The 20,215-nt window shown below is 42.9% G+C and overlaps 1 protein-coding gene across 2 annotated transcripts; it reads right to left on the bottom strand.

Moving 5' to 3' along the window:
• Positions 1-501: 501 nt before the first annotated feature.
• Positions 502-19,414, bottom strand: LOC135492277 (uncharacterized). 2 transcript variants are annotated; one of them, XM_064778639.1, is made up of 4 exons: positions 11,023-19,414; positions 5,093-5,212; positions 941-1,060; positions 502-608 (listed from the first exon to the last, which is right to left on the bottom strand). In XM_064778639.1, the coding sequence occupies exon 1, from the start codon at positions 18,162-18,164 to the stop codon at positions 12,708-12,710; it is 5,457 nt and encodes a 1,818-aa protein (XP_064634709.1). In that variant the 5' UTR covers positions 18,165-19,414; the 3' UTR covers positions 502-608; positions 941-1,060; positions 5,093-5,212; positions 11,023-12,707. The 2 variants fall into 2 exon arrangements, 1 of the variants encoding a protein (XP_064634709.1); XR_010448051.1 differs by lacking the exons at positions 502-608; positions 11,023-19,414 and adding an exon at positions 7,625-7,667 and having other exon boundaries at positions 946-1,060.
• Between the last annotated feature and the right edge of the window lie 801 nt (positions 19,415-20,215).

Genomic DNA, 20,215 nt, shown 5'->3' with positions numbered 1-20,215 from the left:
ACACGTGCTTGCCTTGAATTCTGATTGGCGCTCAGATGTACACTATGCCAGAAGTATCCTGCAGAAAAAAAATTTCGCAGGCAGCCTACATAATGACCATAACACAATGTGTACTTGGAAGAGCATTATGAAGAGGGAAAAATGGTATTAATTAGTTGAATAGGCACACCAAACATGCCAGGAACTGGAAACTGAGTGAAGGTAAAGTTTTAGTGTTGATATTGGGCTTCTTTATGCATATCATGTGAGTTAAGCCACCATAAACACAGTCATAAACAACACAACAGCAATGGACAGTGTCAGTGTGTGTTGTGTTGTGGGACAACACCGGTGATTATTTGCAATGCATTTTCTATTAAACTTAAAAATCTGCCAAAAATAGGAAACCGTGTTTTTTTACAAACCGCCACAAGGGGTTAATATCCAAGGTCTGGGACATCCCTCACTGCATGGAGGTATTATTAATAATACCTCCATGCTCACTGCAATGGCGTATAGGGTTCACCACGAAAATCTAGAGAAAATCCTATTTTTGTAAAACAGTTCTCAGATTCTCACTTTCCAAGCTGCTTGTCTCCAGAAATGAAGCCCTTACTGGTGCTGCCCTCCTGAAAATACCCGGGGGACCCATAGAACTGAAATCAATATTTTATGAAAGATTGAATACTACTCTATAATTCAAATCAATATTTATCTTGATTACCTTGGTATTAACCCACGCCATCCCAGGGTCAACTTTTTGTTTTTATTCTTCAATAATTTGACGCCCATACCGATGTAGGTGTCACTGGTGTTGTGCCTAATAGGAAGGGGTTAATAGCGGATGGGTTAAAAGTGGGCATATTCTGAAAGGGTTAGACCTCCCATCCAACAGGCATAGGGAAGAAATTTGATCAAGGCCCTGCATGGCCTATGAGATCAAATTGTCTATTGTACTTACCATTGCAACTTCAAACGGAGTTCACAGGGCGGTCCCTTATATTCAACAGGTGCTGTCTTCAACAAACACAGGGTTAAAGCAATCAATCACTATCAGTCAATGACTCTGAGAGGCCCTCTTCTGAAATACAAGAATGAAATCATTACACATGCAGTTTGTCACATTAATTCATTGCATAACATGGCCACACCCATATATGGGCGGTACCCGCCTAATATTACGTAATCGTACGCAATAGCCGGGGACCCTTTTTCTGCAAATTTTAGTATTTTTGATTTCAAGGATCCTACCCTTCAAGATGCATCAAAAAGTTTAGTAGGCCATCTCAAGATGCAAAACATATCAAGCGTCAAAGATGTTGTCACCCCACAAGGAGTTCATCCAGCAACAGGCAGAAGGTTAAGAGGACAATAGAAATCATTGTTTATTGATGCTTCATGACAGTTTGATGACAGAGAAATGAATTAATTATGTTAGATATTAGTTACAAACAGGTGTCCAGGTTTCCAGATTAAATTTTTTTAAATCCCCCATCTTTCTCACAGGTTATTGGCCGAAGTTAAGAAGAATCAGTATGTGTTGGGGCTACCAAGCCAGCAGGATGGTGCTCACTAGGCGGCGTCGCTATGACTGTCAAAAACCAGGGATTACTAAACGAAGGGATACATTTTTCAAAAAGGGACACGTTCCGTACAAGTCCAAAGTGGATTTTCGAGCCTCGGACCCTGGGGAGTGGTTACGTCTTCCACTGGATCTTTACAATCAAGTGACTACAAAGAGACCGGCAGGTACAAGGATTGTTCCGGACATTCACAACAGGCCTTCAGGTAGGACCAGACTTTTGAGACCCATTAAGCCGCCATCAGATCAAGATGTACAAAATCATTTCGAACCCTCATCATATAACCCTTCATGTAGCATGACCGATGAGAACTATGTAATCTCTGTAGAAAAAATGATGGACTTAATGAACTCTGTAGCTGTGTCACACAATATGACAGGTTGTGTTCGTCCGGAGTTTCAATATGAAGATAAAGTAAAAAAGGGTCTTTGCGTGACCGTGAGGGTCAAATGCAAAATTTTGCAAGTACATTTCTGACAAAAATAAGTTGTATTCAGAGTTGGCATCGGCTAAGGCAGGGGGTAAAAGTGCCATACCCAACATTTCCTTACAGTGCGCACTGTTGGATTCATCAATAGGAAACTTCAAGGGGAGCCAGATCCTGAACACAATAGGTTTGCCGACGCCCTGTCTGAGTAGCATGCAGGAACAAGCAAACCGGGTAGGGAAAAAGATTGTTGAACTCAATGTGGAAGACATGGCCAATATCAGAGGTTCCTTGAGAGAGGTTAATCGACTGAGGGGTCAGGAAGACGTGAATGCATTCACAGCTTCAATGGACGGTCGTTACAACAGCCAACGAATCACCACAAGGGGCAAACTTGGCCAGGCTGCATCCCAGGTTGTAGAAATAGCCACAGAAAATTTAACCGATTCGAAGAAAGTTATTGATGTTGCATTTTTCAATAAGCTATGCTGGAGGGGTGCATACTGCCGTGCACGTGGGTTACCTATTCATTGTGGGAGCGCTCCCCCAAAGTCAAATTCTAAGTCAAGTAAGGCGAGTAGGCCTACCACAAGGAGTTCTGCTAGGGAGTCAAATGAGGGAGCCGAACAGTTTCATAAGAATTGCACTGCAAATTTTCCAGAGGTACTCCCTTTTTCTGAATATGAGTTGGCCAGAACTATCACTGCAAACCTTGCCAAGGAGGGCATTCATCTTGAATATGTCTGCACAGATGGGGACAGTTCTGCTTATTGTGGTGTCAGGGATGCAACAGATATGATTTTTGGGACCCTGTTCAATGTAAAGCCTCAAACAGACTCTATTCATTTAGGCCAGGCAATGTTTCGTGCTGGTTTAAAGACTGATTTCAGTAAGAATTGTTTTCCTGGGAGAACAGCAGATGATCGAAAAACATTTCAAAAATTGTTTATGTTAGATGTAAAGTCACGCTCCAGCAGGGCATTGAAACTACTCAGGAATGATGTGGGTGGGGACGTGGTGAAAATGTCAAAGAAACTGGTACCCTTGGTGCAATGTTTGATCGATTGCTACTCAGGTGATTGCTCCAAATGTAGAAATAACAAATACAACCTGTGCAGCGGTGGAATCACCAATTCTTGGAGGAAGAAATCAGAATACTTTAAGGCCTATGGTAAAAAGTCCCTTGACATTTCATTCAATGAAACTGACAGAAAGCTGCTCCAAATCCTGTTAGAAGTTCGCCTTGGGGAATCTGCATTGGAGTCTTTGAAAACAGGGGTTACAACTAACAAACCTGAAGCCACAAACCGTGGCATTTCAAGCAGCCTACCCAAGAATATTACTTTCTCCAGAAATGCATTGCCAAGGGTACACAGTGCAATCCATCGCGTGAACAATTCATTGGCAAAGAGTACAATGACCAAGCTTGATAAGGGTCTCAATGTACCGCTGAACCCCCAGTCTCATGCTATGAAGAACTTAGGACGGCTCCAGAATAGGAAGGCATACAATGTGGCTTACAAAGAGTCTCCGGAGTTCAAGAAGCAAAACAAACGGCAAAGAATTAAACGCATGGGAGACTTCCTCACAGATAAAAGGGCCAGAAAGGAGGGGGACTACCAAAAGTTCAGCCAGCTACTGATTCCAATACCCGGAGTAGCAGCAGGGTCATCTAAATCACGGGGTCGCGGTATGCCTACACCAACCAACATCACCAAACCAAAAGGCAAGAAAGACAAAAAAATCCACAAGGAGCACCCATACAGTCAGGCGCCATCTAACGAGTCACGGTCCACAGTCGGAGGGTATGTCGGAGGGGAGGACCGTCGCCGCAGGGACCACACATACTCCAGTGATCCAGTCCAATCAACGTCGTCACAGGGACCAACTGTCAGGAATAAGGGACCAAAGAAATATCAAACAAAAAAGTAAGTTGGTTTAAAATGTATGCATCAGCCAGGAAGGGGTTAATTCGTTAAAAATTAGCATGGGGTGGGATTAGCTTAATAAGCCTGGGTCTTTTGAACATTTTGTAACACAACAGTAGCATGTGCCTACCTTGACCAGCCCCCATATGCAAATTAAGTATACATGCAGGGTATGATGTGTGCCCAATACACAGTCCTCTGGCCAGGCAACGACTCTTGTTTATGGCACTGGGCTCCAGGGTCAAATGTTCCAAATTCACACACAGCGAATTGTGACAAAGATGTGAGACATCACCCTGGAGGTCAGTGACCCCAGTATTCAAAATGTACATCAACCTGTGTACACGAAACTTCTTAGACTTCTTTGCATTTGGCAGTTTGGCACTCATTTCTCCATATATCATACACCCCAGCTTCCGTTTGGCCCCCCAAGTCCATATCCGGCATTCACGATTCTTACCAACCTGGCTACGGGCCTTTATTCTTTCCTTGTACGTGTGTTTCCAAGCTTCATCGGCCATTTTAGCTACTGTTGTGTCACTGTGGGAGACAAAATTCATGGGTGTACGGTCCAACTGAATGTACCTAATAGGGACAACACCGGTGATTATTTGCAATGCATTTTCTATTAAACTTAAAAATCTGCCAAAAATAGGAAACCGTGTTTTTTTACAAACCGCCACAAGGGGTTAATATCCAAGGTCTGGGACATCCCTCACTGCAATGGCGTATAGGGTTCACCACGAAAATCTAGAGAAAATCCTATTTTTGTAAAACAGTTCTCAGATTCTCACTTTCCAAGCTGCTTGTCTCCAGAAATGAAGCCCTTACTGGTGCTGCCCTCCTGAAAATACCCGGGGGACCATAGAACTGAAATCAATATTTTATGAAAGATTGAATACTACTCTATAATTCAAATCAATATTTATCTTGATTACCTTGGTATTAACCCACGCCATCCCAGGGTCAACTTTTTGTTTTTATTCTTCAATAATTTGACGCCCATACCGATGTAGGTGTCACTGGTGTTGTGCCTAATAGGAAGGGGTTAATAGCGGATGGGTTAAAAGTGGGCATATTCTGAAAGGGTTAGACCTCCCATCCAACAGGCATAGGGAAGAAATTTGATCAAGGCCCTGCATGGCCTATGAGATCAAATTGTCTATTGTACTTACCATTGCAACTTCAAACGGAGTTCACAGGGCGGTCCCTTATATTCAACAGGTGCTGTCTTCAACAAACACAGGGTTAAAGCAATCAATCACTATCAGTCAATGACTCTGAGAGGCCCTCTTCTGAAATACAAGAATGAAATCATTACACATGCAGTTTGTCACATTAATTCATTGCATAACATGGCCACACCCATATATGGGCGGTACCCGCCTAATATTACGTAATCGTACGCAATAGCCGGGGACCCTTTTTCTGCAAATTTTAGTATTTTTGATTTCAAGGATCCTACCCTTCAAGATGCATCAAAAAGTTTAGTAGGCCATCTCAAGATGCAAAACATATCAAGCGTCAAAGATGTTGTCACCCCACAAGGAGTTCATCCAGCAACAGGCAGAAGGTTAAGAGGACAATAGAAATCATTGTTTATTGATGCTTCATGACAGTTTGATGACAGAGAAATGAATTAATTATGTTAGATATTAGTTACAAACAGGTGTCCAGGTGTCCAGATTAAATTTTTTTTAAATCCCCCATCTTTCTCACAGGTTATTGGCCGAAGTTAAGAAGAATCAGTATGTGTTGGGGCTACCAAGCCAGCAGGATGGTGCTCACTAGGCGGCGTCGCTATGACTGTCAAAAACCAGGGATTACTAAACGAAGGGATACATTTTTCAAAAAGGGACACGTTCCGTACAAGTCCAAAGTGGATTTTCGAGCCTCGGACCCTGGGGAGTGGTTACGTCTTCCACTGGATCTTTACAATCAAGTGACAACAAAGGGACCGGGTGGTACAAGGATTGTTCCGGACATTCACAACAGGCCTTCAGGTAGGACCAGACTTTTGAGACCCATTAAGCCGCCATCAGATCAAGATGTACAAAATCATTTCGAACCCTCATCATATAACCCTTCATGCAGCATGACCGATGAGAACTATGTAATCTCTGTAGAAAAAATGATGGACTTAATGAACTCTGTAGCTGTGTCACACAATATGACAGGTTGTGTTCGTCCGGAGTTTCAATATGAAGATAAAGTAAATGAAATGGCCAGGGCCATTGTGCTCACCTCATGTGGAGGAAAGATGGATAAAGAGCATGGTATTGTGTCATGTAGTGTTAGGTTTGATCTAGGTCCAAGCAATTACAATTTCCCCAAAATGGCCAATTTACAGTACATTCGACCTCTGTGACCTTGAAAAGTAGGTCAAATCAAAGAAGACCCGGGTGACACATTGAATGGTTGTTAGAATTAGATGTACCTATGATATAAAATTGGTGCCAATCGGGCAAGTCATTACTAGGAATAATGGCATTTTGAAGAATTTAGGATTTGGCCCCCTCCCTGGAGGCCAAATGGCAAATCAGATTGCACCAAACTTCGGTACCTGAGATCACCTGACCAAGGGGTACATGTGTACTTAATTTGTGATCAATAGTCATTGCAGTTAAGAAACGTGCCATAGTTACGGCCTGACGGCGAATTTACGCCATTTGACCTCTGTGACCTTGACAAGAAGGTCAAATTAAAAACCTGTGTGACATATACTGTATGGTGGTTAGATGTACCCATGATATCAAATTGGTGGCAATCGGGCAAGAAGTTAAGGAATAATCACATTTTTAAGGTTTTTGGATTTTGCCCCCTGGTGGTCAAGTGGTGAATCATATTGGACCAAACTTCGGTCCCTGAGATCACCTGACTAAGGGGTAAATGTGTACCAAATTTGGTATCAATAGTCATTGCAGTTTAGAAACGTGCCATCGTTACATCCTAACGGCCAATTTACACCATTTGACCTCTGTGACCTTGAAAAGGAGGTCAAATCAAAAACCCGGAGGATATATGATGCACCTTTGCTAGAAGTACCTACCATATTTTTTTCAAAATTTCCCGACTACTATTAAGGGAGATATTGCATATTTTCACTTTTAACGTTTGGCCCCCTGGTGGCCAAACCATGAAACGAATCGGACCGAAACTTGGTCTCCAAAGTGTCATTACATAAGGGTACATGTGTACCAAGTTTCAACTCAATAGCTCTAACAGTTACGAAACGTGCCCTGCTAACGGACGACGGACGACGACGGACGACGACGACGACGACGACGACGACGGACGACGGACGCCACGGTATGGGATAAGCTCACCTCTGCTAAGAGGTGAGCTAAAAAGGGTCTTTGCGTGACCGTGAGGGTCAAATGCAAAATTTTGCAAGTACATTTCTGACAAAAATAAGTTGTATTCAGAGTTGGCATCGGCTAAGGCAGGGGGTAAAAGTGCCATACCCAACATTTCCTTACAGTGCGCACTGTTGGATTCATCAATAGGAAACTTCAAGGGGATAGAGCCAGATCCTGAACACAATAGGTTTGCCGACGCCCTGTCTGAGTAGCATGCAGGAAAAAGCAAACCGGGTAGGGAAAAAGATTGTTGAACTCAATGTGGAAGACATGGCCAATATCAGAGGTTCCTTGAGAGAGGTTAATCGACTGAGGGGTCAGGAAAAAAAACAGTTCTCAGATTCTCACTTTCCAAGCTGCTTGTCTCCAGAAATGAAGCTCTTACTGGTGCTGCCCTCCTGAAAATACCCGGGGGACCATAGAACTGAAATCAATATTTTATGAAAGATTGAATACTACTCTATAATTCAAATCAATATTTATCTTGATTACCTTGGTATTAACCCACGCCATCCCAGGGTCAACTTTTTGTTTTTATTCTTCAATAATTTGACGCCTATACCGATGTAGGTGTCACTGGTGTTGTGCCTTGTACATCTGCATTGTACATGTAGTATCAAGTATGCTGCATGGCTCTGCCACTAATCATGAACATGTACATGTAGGCCTGGCATAGGGTAACCGGAAAAACGCCGACCGACCGACCGACCGACCGACCGACTGACCGACTGACCTGCCAACCTACCGTCATATGCAGTATCCCTTTCGCTTCTCTATAGCACATGTATCTGTGTAGTGCCCAGCGCAATGGACGTGATGGAGTCCGACGTGTCTGACAGCAGCATCTTCAGTCAATTATACCGGGAAAACGAGCCCACGCGGTAAGGAACTGATAACGATACTCGAAAGATATGCTTTGTCTACATGGTCGGTGGATATAAAAACATGATTTGGGCCTAGTATATGCACTGTAGTTTTTCTACTCGAGTGTCTCGACCGATGCAATGCATGAACTGCAACGCGCAACTCATTTCATATGACCTGCTATCGTGGATTGGATATATCACATTGACTTATGAGTAGGTTGGCAGGTCAGTCGGTCGGTCGGTCGGTCGGCGTTTTTCCGGTTACCCTGGCATAGTATATTTTCTGTGGTGTGGTGGTTGGCCTATGGCTAATATACTATAGGCTATGTACTGTGTGCATAATGCCATTATTGTATTTAATGAAAACATGTAGCCTTATGATAATGATCATTGATGCAATGGCAGGCAGCTAGCTACATGTAGGCTACTCTTTCTTGGGCCATGGCCCATGGCCATTGGCCTGCAGGGAGACTAATGATAGCCAGATATCACAGCCCGGGATCACAGCACATGAGGCATAAGAGGCTGACCACATTTGTCATGTCTGCATGGAAATTGTTTGGGCAAGTCATAATTTTAAAAATTAACAAGACAAAATGATGTCAATTGCCTATTTCAAGTTTTATTATTAAATGGTATCCAAATGCCGTCATATCACATGCAACATACATCCACGGCATAGTATTTTTATTAGTAATTCTTTTCACAAAGTACCTGTTTCACTCAAAATGATACGATCATGTTTCAGTTTGGAACAACCGCTGTCTAACGTTACAAACAAGTGACCACGAATAAACCAGGTTTGCCGAAATGGATATGGATTATACATCAACAAACTCACAAGATCACAGCTATTACAATCCAGCAGGAAATGTTATGAAGGTACATTTGTAATACAGTCAATATTCAGCAGTATACTACCCAAACTACTAGTACTATATCTGTACTATTTACTTATAATATTGTCAAGATATCAAATGCATTTCAAAGAGCGCTGATTGTATATATCAATATTTTTGAAATGCATTTTATTGAGAGGAGCTAAATGAAATACTGAGTCCTCTTGGCGTAAATTACAGAAACAAACCATGTAATCTAATGTTTCTTTGAACAAGTAAGTTCACACAATTTCTTGTTTTGCCAAGAATCTTAACAGTTTGACGAAAATTATTAAGATTGTTATTAACTGGGGATTATTCTTCTCTTCAGCAACCTCCCAAGAGTCACAGATACTGATGTGTACCTCACTGCACCAGTCGTGGTTACAACAAAGATGATGAGCATGGTGAAAAATTGCACCACTTCAGATTTCCAGATTTTTTGGTGAAAATACTAGTAGTACAACTGTATCGATGCTTTCTCTTTTTCTGTATCTATTATCCTTGAAAATACATACTCATTGGCATCAAAATAGTTTTGTAACTTTTTTACCTAAAACTAATCCATTACTTCCATTTGGAACCGTAGCTCCTCTGATGAGTCGAACTCTATCAAGTCCTCTGACATCACGGTTGTCATCCATGACAAGCATTCCCTGTCATGACAAGACATTGGACGTCGACATTTGTAGCACTTCTGGCAATCAGACTCTGGTGACATGGTCCCATCATTCATGATCCAATGAAAAAGGATCACCAGCATCATCCAGCAATGAGGGATCAATGCACTCGCAATCAGATTCAGCTACTGGCATGACTGGTATTATGTCGCCGCATGCAGGGCTTACGGATGGTACTGGTGGTGCATTAGGCCTAGGGGTACTTGTCCTTGGTGGCGGTGGAATCCCACGGTCAATCCCGATTGGTGATGTGGCAGTGTGGTGTCATCACTGTGACACTTGATGGTGGCAGTGTGGTGTCATCACTGTGGACACTTGAGTCCATCTTCTAGCCTGCAATTAAGATAAAAGTGTATTTAGTTTGTTGCAGCATTGGTGTTTGGAATGTTGCACTTTCATGACATTTTTAAAAGTCATGCAATAATTGAACATTGCAACTAAATCATAAGGCCCATGACTCCCAGGCCTACACTCCGGCAATGCAAAAAAACTAGGCCTAGGCCTACAGTTTAAAATTGACTTGGCCTTGGGACTTGGTGTCAATTTGACTGACAACCACTCAAAAAACCCCACCATAGCCAAGCAAAATCATAGTGGGTTTGGGAAACAAAGTCAAAGGCATCTCCTACATATTTCTGGCCCAAACTGATAAGGCCTAGCAAGCCTAGAATAGAAACAACTACAGAGGCCTTCTACAATTGAATTAGATTAAAGGATAGCTCCTGGAATAAATCGCTATAGCGATAATCGGGAAAACTAACGCACCTGCATATTCCGTATATCATTATTATTCCAATATAGGACTGTATATCGCTCAAAAATTTGCGTTTGTACCAATAAAGGTGTTTTCAATCCACTAAGAGACAAGACCACAATTGACTTTTTAAGCCTTTTAGCAGTTAAATTGTCCATGTTTGACCGCGACGCATCAAAGAACGCGTCAAGTAGTGAAACTGAAATTCGGATATGATATACGGGTTAGTCTTGCGAGTAACTGGTGCGATGGAAATTGGTGATTGACCACGGAAATTTTTTTATAATCGACAAATTAGACAGACTTTGATATTTCCACTGTTTTCAGTGCAACACAACAAGTGTGCGTGACAGACACAACTGATACAAGAAAAAGAAGAAATAGTTTTGATAATATTGTATTGACAATACTTGGATGGAAAAATAGAAAATTTACATGTGGAATGCACTAAAGATGGAGTTAGAGCATGATGAAGTGGGACAAGTGACAATGTTGGTGGTTTTAACCTCTTTTGGATTTGTCTTTTTTGACTATTTTGACCTTTGTTGGTTTAGAAATATATACTTACAAGTTGTTGGTATTTAATAGTGGGGAAAGTATGGTTGAAACCATATAAATTTGATGTTTTTGTGGAGATTGTAAAATAAGGAACTTTCAAAGATGGTGGCCGGATTGCAACTGCCTGAGCATGCTCAGAATGACACCTTTTAAAGTTTGAAAGTTTATGGCTAGATGGCAGCACAGAAATAAATAGTGAGGTTTAGAAAATAAAATTGGGTCACCAACATTGCCGCCCCCCTGACAGAGTCAAATTGATCACATCCAAACAAACGGTGCGTTAACCTTGAAAAGGCGTGCGAGAATTAGCGTCCAAAAACCTTAGCAAGAAGGTGTAAATTTTACGTTAATAATACGAGTGCACCAAAAAACCAAACTCAAAGCCGATGGGCAGTAAGAGTTTGATAAATATGCTCGAGCCGTGTGGCAGTATAGAGCCAATTTAAGTATGCTTGAGCCGTATGGCAGTAAAAGCAAATTTAAGTATGCTTGAGCCGTATGGCAGTAAAGCAAATTAAAGCCATGAAAATGGCATTGAAGCTTGAGCCATAGGCAGTGAAGCTTAATAGCAAACATGCTAGTGTTGATAAACTGTCTGTTTACATTCCTGCTGAACAATGAAAATCATGATTATAATAACAAAATAGGACTGATAGCACTCCAAAGAGGACCAGCCTGAGATGAAAAGTAAAGCCTTGAAATTAGAAGGAACCATTAATCGTCATTACTATTCTGCAGGGAAGTGACAGAATCAACCGGAAATATATTCAATGTCCAATCTTGAAGTCAGTTCTGCCTAACATTGTCAGTCCTTCGAACAATATTGGCATATAGTCCTTTCTACCAGTGTTGGCAGTTCAGAAGTACACAAGAATACAGGACTCCAGAACCAGATTTTGGCAGCAAATCCCAGGAAGGACACAGAGGAATATAAAGTTGTTGTAAATACTTTATGAAATAATTTTGAGAATTTGGCCAAAAAGAAAAGAATGAAAAATAAATTGATTGTAACCGGTAATAATGTGTCCACCCGCAGACTGCTACAATAATCAAGCAAATGAGTCTGATTCAAGTTAACTTCACTTCGATCACAAGCGAACATGGATGAACATACAGAATACGGCCATGATTGACAGCGACAGCACAGGGTTAAATGGAGTAGAGAATTTTACTCAATTTGAGCAGAAATTTTAAATTTAGGACTCATCTCCAAATATGGATTGAAACTTCCCAAATTTAAAAGAGAGTAAATAAACTTCAACCCTGTGATTCAATGTATCATGTCTGACGTCCGTATAACTTAAACACCACAACATTGCACAAGCTCCGATCCAAAGCGTTTCTTTGGATTCATCCAGAATGGAGCTATCCATAATTTACAATCCAAAGCGTTTCTTTGGAACTATCCTATAAATTTACTAATGAGATGCATTGCATTGAGAGGTTACCAGCACATCAAATGCAACACATAACAGTGAGAAGATAAAATCAGCTTTCAAGAGAAATATGTCATTGAGTAAATCGTTTAAAACAAGAGTGCTAATCAACTCTGTTAGTCCACAAAATTTGGTGATTGGACATAAGGAAAATTGAAACTCAATGCCACATGTCTCCTAAAACCTGATTTGCACGAATCCTTGAAAAACATGAACTGTCAGTGTTCAGTGTTCATATCGTAGCGGCTTTCCTGGTTCGCTAATGTTCATCATTGACGTTTTCCTCGAGTAAGCAGATCCTGGACACCGGCCTCACATAGGTAGACTTCGCAGATTTCAGCAACACCGATCGGACTCTCCCATCATCCCCTGGGTAAATGTCGAGCACTCTAGCCATTTCCCAACTGCCACGAGGTAGATGATCGTTTTGGACGATAACGAGATCATTAGGAGCTAGGCTGCGTTCCTCCTTCAACCATTTACGTCGGACAGTCAGGGTAGGTAGATATTCCTTGACCCATCTTCGGCAAACGTGGTCGGCAATCACTTGAGCTTGACGCCATCTTTTTCTGCTATCGATTTCACGATCCACCACGACATCAGGAGCGCCGACGTTGACGGCCCGACCAATGATGAAGTGATTCGGAGTCAATGCTGTCAGATCATCTGGTTCGCTGCTATTGTGGGTCAATGGGCGGCTGTTGACTACGGCTTCAACTTCGACGAGAGCTGTTCTTAGGACGGATTCAGCTAGTTGATGTTTCGGCAGGACGGCTTTCAAGGCGGCTTTGACGGACTTCACAAGACTTTCCCAACTCCCGCCCATGTGTGGACTGGCTGGAGGGTTGAATATCCATTCCACACCGAGGGGAGAGAGGAACTCTTGGACCTTAGACTGGCGCAGCTTGAGTAGGCAGTTCTTCAGCTCATTGTCAGCCCCACGGAAGTTGGTACCGTTATCGCTATGGATTGTCTTTGGATGTCCTCTCCTACCAATAAATCGACGGAGACAGAGAATGAAGTTGTCGGTTTCAAGGGACTCGGCAAGTTCAATGTGGACGGCTCGGGTTCCCAGGCAGGTGAAGAGACAACCCCATCTCTTGACTGACGTCGATCTCCGAACTTTTATCATCATGGGTCCGAAGTAATCCAAACCAGTATGGTAGAATGGCCCGGCTGTGACGGATAGGCGGCATTTAGGGAGATCAGCCATTCTCGGAACGATTGGTTGTACGTAGCGTCTCCAACACAGCAAGCAGGATCGGATTGTTTTCTTCGCCAAAACTCTAGCGTTAACAGGCCAGTACCGTTGCCTCATCATGGCCAAGAGGTGTTCTCGACCACAGTGAGAGTTGGTTCTGTGGGTATCGTTGAAGAGCAGCAACGTCACAGCATGATCGGCAGGTAAGATCAACTGATACTTGGCTTCGGTTGGAATGTCAGCCTTTCTGAGACGACCCCCGACGCGGAGACAGTTGTTGGTTTCATCAAAGATAGGCATCAGCTGGGCGAGTTTACTTTTCGGCGGCAATGCTTCGTGATTTCTGAGGCTGGCTATCTCATCTCGGAACCGGTCTTGTTGCGCAGTACGGATCCAGAACTCTACAGCTTCTTGGTATTCAGCAGCCTTTATACTTGGAGATCTGACGACTCTTGATGCAAGACGCGGAACGACGGAGGTGAAATTGCATATCGCTCGGTTCAGCCAGGCAGTTTTTCTGATGAGTCTGTTCCATGAGGAGAAATGCGACGGATCCAGTAAGCAAGTAAGATCTAGCGTCGTTGGTGTAGCCTTGTTGTCATCTCCCTTGGCAGTGACGGCATTCACTGACTTGTTTTCGATCTTTTTCACTTCTGGATCATCTGCTGTAACTCCCTGCAGGCTATCGTTGTTGTCCAGGTTTGGCCAATCTTCAACTTTGCGTTGTAGAAATACGGGTCCCTCCTGCCATTGTTGATCATTACAGAGGGTTGATGCCTTGACGCCACGCGAACAGCAATCTGCAGGATTCAATTTGGTTGGAACATATCGCCATTGTTCTGGTTGAGTTGTTTCCAAAATCTCGGAGATCCTATTCGCGACGAATGACTTGAAGCGTTTGGTTTCGTTTTTTAAGTATCTCAGGACGGTAGTTGAATCTGTCCAGTAGGTTGAGGTTGTGATTGCTAGATCCAGCTCTTTCTTTAGTGATTTTACCAGTCTCGCAGCGAGTAGTGCCCCTTGAAGCTCAAGTCTTGGGATCGACAGAACAGGTTTTATCGGCGCGACTCTGGTTTTTGCAGCTAACAGCGACGAGGTTGGTTGTTCATTTTCGGCCGTGTACCTCAGGTAGGCGACTGCTCCGAATCCAGCTTCAGATGCATCAGAGAAAACGTGTATCTGGATATCTTCAACCCGCGGTGAGAAGTTCAAGTGATGTCTCGGCAACTTGAAAGATGATAACTGCTGCAAATCTTGTAACCAGCTGCTCCATTTGGTAGACAACTCTTCTGTCAGTGGCTCGTCCCAGGACAATCCGCTCCTCCATAATTCTTGTACAAAGATCTTTGCGCGTATTATAAATGGAGCCAGATATCCGCACGGATCAAAGATCGAGCTGACGGTGCTCACGACGCCTCTCTTGGTAAGTGGGTTGTCTTTGGGTTGGCACTTGAAGATGAAGATATCCTTCTTGATGTCCCATTTCAGGCCTAATGTTCGCTGTATGTTACTCGACTCTTTTGCCGCAAATTCAAGGTCTTGAATCGATCGCTCAGACTCTTCGATGTGCTGTAGAAATTCCATGCTATTGGAGATCCATTTATGCAGCCTGAAGCCTCCCCCTTTTAGTATATTGACTACCTCTTTGGCGAGTGGAACGGCTATTGGTACGGAATCAACGGATTTTGCGACGTCATCAACATAGAAGGAGCGAAGGACTGTGTCAACGGCTTGTTGGCTGTACTGGTCTCGGCTGTCCTTGGCACTTCTCTGTAGAGCATAGTTGGCACAGGTTGGAGAATCGGTGGCGCCGAATATATGGACTAACATCTTGTAGGATTCTGGAGGCCCTGGAGCATCAATGTCGCTTTTCCAAATGAATCGCAAGGCGTCTGCATCTGTAGTCTCTGGCACTCTTACCATGTGGAACATCCCTTCGACGTCGGCACACATGGCTATGCAGTACAGTCTGAAGCGTTGAAGGATTCCAAATAGGCCGTTGAGCAGGTCCGGTCCAGTCATCAAGTTGAGGTTGAGAGAGGTGCCTTGGCAGGTTGCAGCTGCGTCAAATACCACTCGTATTTTGCCTGGTTTGTTCGGATTCATGACGCCGTGATGTGGAATGTACCAAGTCTTTGGTGAAATCTTCTCGGCCTCGATGACTGACAGCTTCCTGGCAAATCCCTTTTCAATGTAACCATTCAACGTATCAGCGTACAGAGATTTAAATTCAGAGTCTTTCTTCATGCGCTTTTCTAACAGATGGTATCGGCGAACAGCGATATGTTTGTTGTTTGGTAGAACAGCATCAGGATCCTTCCATAACATTCCGACTTCGTAATGGCCATCTACGAGATGAGTAGTCTCTTCAAGGATTTTAGTAGCTCTCTTGTCTTCTGCAGAAAGTGGAGTTTCAGTTGTGAAGGCGACGCCAAAGGATTCTGTCTGCCAAAACTTCTCGATGTCTTGATGTAGCTGTTGGTCTCTACTGGTGATGAAATTGATGTTTGCCACGGCTTTGTGTGAATCTTGAGTCTTTGACATCCCCATCAGCATCCATCCAAGTGGAGTTTTCACTGCTATTGGCTCGGTTTCGTCTCCCATCCTGGTATCGGTCTGGACGTGTGCCAAAGGGACGTCTACTCCAATCAATAACTGCACCTCTGACGCATCAATGTCGGTCAGCCCAAGTCCCTGGATATGATCCCAAGATGTAGATATTTGCTGAGGAGGACATTTGAAGGCATCAATATCAACCGTCCATGCATCGCTGACATCCAATACTTGTGCTGATTCCTCACCGGCAGCCCTCATAGTAAATGACACGGTCTGCGACTTGGATGATGATTCCGCATTCAGAGTTTTGATGGTGAGTTTCTTCGTCTTGCCTTTCAACCCAAGATCTTGCGCTAATTGTTGATGTATGACGGTGATTTCACTGGCAGAGTCCAACATAGCCACGGTGGGAAGGCATCTTCCGTTTCTACCGCTCACATTGACTCGGACGAGTTGAAAATATGCGTGCGACAGACTCTTTCGGCTACCTTTTTCAGCAATGTTGGCGTAGTTGTTCTTAGGATCCTTGTCATCGGGATGGAGGAGAGTATGATGTTTTTCCTGACATCCTGGTTCGCGGCAACGCAGGTTTGATAAACATTGACTAAGTTCATGGTTTGAATGCAGACAGTTCAGACAGATTTTGTTGTCCTCAGCAATCTTGCTTCTCTCATGCGGCCTTTTGTTTACAAACAGGAAACAACGATAGAGTCTGTGCGGTTCTTTACAGAGTGGACATGAGATTGGTTTCTTGTCGCCTTCTTTTGGTACAGCTTTCTTTGGATTATCTGCATCTCTGGTTCCATTATAGGACTTCTCTGGCTGCTTGGCTACACCACTGGACTTTTTAGGCTTTTCCTTTGTCCCGGCTCCTTTTCGTGACTTCTCAGACTTTTCCTTTGTTTTCTGAAAGGCAGTGTTGTATGAGCAAGCTGTGGCTGGAGTCTTTCCTTTGGAGGTTTCTAACTTGACGGAGTATGGGTTGAATTCCGTATCCACACATTCCTTCAACCAGTTGCGCAGGTCAAGTATGGATGGTTCCCTGGTCTTGGAGATCCCGGATACGTGGCGGTTCCAAAATCGGATGCGATCAACTGGGATGTGTCTTGACACTCTCAGAAGTAGATCAGTTCCTTGCATATCACTGGTATAGTTCAACTGAGTTAATGTTATTATGCAGTCTCTGATATCGACGAAGAACTGGCGCAGCGCAATAGAATTCCTTGATGGTATGGTGTTTCCAGTGGTAATTAAATCAAGATATGCGCGCGCGACTTGGTTCCGGTGACCAAAGGCTCTCTTAAGTTCTTTCAGTGCATCAGCATAGCATCGACCGCTGTATCCTATCCCTCTGATCATCGTTAGTGCGTCCTTGGAAACATGTGACTGTAACAGATCCATGCGGCGCGCATCATCGATCCCAGGCTTACAGTGCACTTGAGTATAAAACTGCTCAACGAACTTTGGCCATAAGAGGGCAGTGCCATCGAAGACAGGAATCTGGGTAGCGGGTAGACCTCGGTCACTCTCTAGTTTTACCAATGCTGCCAACATAGGATCCTCATGTTGAGTTGTCTTCTGCTTTGGCAGCACCGTCTCCTGTCCAGCTACCAATTTGTCAATCCACTCATCGATTGGTGGTCGCGGCTCCCATGCGGGTGATTCAGGATCTAGCTCAGTTTTCTTCACATCAGGTCGGTTGACTCCATCAGACATGGCACGATATTCAAAGCCTGGCGTAACATAATGTGCTGCACTGGGTGTGAAATACCTAGAGACTGGCGCAGTTTGATTTCTAATGGCGGATGCTTTGTATGGAATGTCAGGTTTGTCTTTAAACATCACATGCGCGGATTCAAGATCACGTGTAGCGGTAGCTGCTGGTGGACACTTGACTTTGGAAACATGGTTTGGTTTTCGCGTAGTTGTGTTGTCATCAAGTTGCCGTTCTGCAATCATCGTTCTGCTGCGGTAACTTCTGTAGCTTGCACGGCTGTCTTCGGTCGGACGTCTGGTGGTGGTTTGTGTTCCTTCAACCAATCTTCAATCTCCTTTTGTTTCACCTTTCCCAGCTCTACCTCTTCTCGTAGTCTGGAGGCATTCATCTCTGCCTTTATGGACGCTTGTTTGTGGACGATTCGAATGTCCCTCTGAAGTTGGTCCCGAGTTGTCTCGTAAGGCTTACCAAGGCTGTGATGCGACGAGACAGATTCAGACAGGTCACTGGTACCAGCGGTGGTGTGAGATTGAAGGTCATCAGATAACAATTGGGTTGAGATATCACGCGTAATTTGACAAGCATGTTCAAATCTGTCCTTCATCCAGTCTTCCGCTTTTTGGACGTCAGACGGTGTTGTCAGTAGCGACAAATAAAGTTCTTGTGTTCCCTTCAGGGTGTCTAAATCGGCTTGAACAATTTCGGCACAGTCCCTCAAAGTGGCTTTGGAACGTTGCTCCTCAATAGCACGTATTGCTTTGTTGCACCGTTTTGTCAGATTTGCCGCATTCGTAGATCGAAGCTTTTTAATTAGTGACATCATCTCTTGTTCCGCCATGGTTGTTGATTGACGACAGTGACGTCACGAATGAGTTGCAATTCGGTACCGGGGAAATAATTAAATGGTAATTTGGTTTTATAATTATGGGGTGCCCAATGCAAAAGAATGTCACTTGCCACACTTTAGTAATTTAGATAAATTTAGTTGACCCTGTACATAAACACAAGGCTGTACGCAAATGTACATGGATGTACACAACAATGTACAAGAATGCACACAGCAATGTACATGCGTATACACAAATGCACACTAATGTATGCACCGTGCTCAAAACATTTTATAAAAATATATGAAAATGGTAGAAAACTTTCCTATTAAATACTTTTTTGTGCGTGACAGACACAACTGATACAAGAAAAAGAAGAAATAGTTTTGATAATATTGTATTGACAATACTTGGATGGAAAAATAGAAAATTTACATGTGGAATGCACTAAAGATGGAGTTAGTGCATGATGAAGTGGGACAAGTGACAATGTTGGTGGTTTTAACCTCTTTTGGATTTGTCTTTTTTGACTATTTTGACCTTTGTTGGTTTAGAAATATATACTTACAAGTTGTTGGTATTTAATAGTGGGGAAAGTATGGTTGAAACCATATAAATTTGATGTTTTTGTGGAGATTGTAAAATAAGGAACTTTCAAAGATGGTGGCCGGATTGCAACTGCCTCAGCATGCTCAGCATGACACACACCTTTTAAAGTTTGAAAGTTTATGGCTAGATGGCAGCACAGAAATAAATAGTGAGGTTTAGAAAATAAAATTGGGTCACCAACAACAAGACTTGTAAAAATGAAACCGAACTTAGACCGGGGTTAGGTTGACTCTTATTTGGGTCAAATTAAGTTTTTTTCTCATTATTTTAGCTTGTTTTGACCTTAAATCATCAGCAATACAATATTCTAAATGAATTAGAGTGATTTGAGCTCATTCAAATTTTTCACTATATTGACCCAAAATGTAGTGTAAATAGAGACAAGACCACAATTGATTTTTTAAGCCTTTTAGCAGTTAAATTGTCAATGTTTGACCGCGACGCATCAAAGAACGCGTCAAGTAGTGAAACTGAAATTCGGATATGATATACGGGTTAGTCTTGCGAGTAACTGGTGCGATGGAAATTGGTGATTGACCACGGAAATTTTTTTATAATCGACAAATTAGACAGACTTTGATATTTCCACTGTTTTCAGCCAACTGGCAGAAAAAACTCAAAACACGCCCCCTATTACCCAATTAGCAAAATTCGAAATTAATTTTTTCCTCAAATAATTTCTTTATATCTGTAGACTTGCCACAGCAAATATTTTTTCAATACCTCTCCAAATATGTACTTGAGAGTAAAAAACATGCACTCGTCTAATTGATAGGCCTCGACCCTCCAACCTATGAATATTCATTAGTGGTCTTAATGAAGGTACATTTCAGGGGTTAACATTTTGAGATTTTTTT

Source organism: Lineus longissimus, chromosome 8, assembly GCF_910592395.1.
Source record: "Lineus longissimus chromosome 8, tnLinLong1.2, whole genome shotgun sequence".
In the NCBI taxonomy this organism is placed as follows: Eukaryota; Metazoa; Nemertea; class Pilidiophora; order Heteronemertea; family Lineidae; genus Lineus; species Lineus longissimus.
The sequence above is the reverse complement of the archived record's forward strand: the minus strand, read 5'-3'. Positions and strand labels throughout refer to the sequence as shown.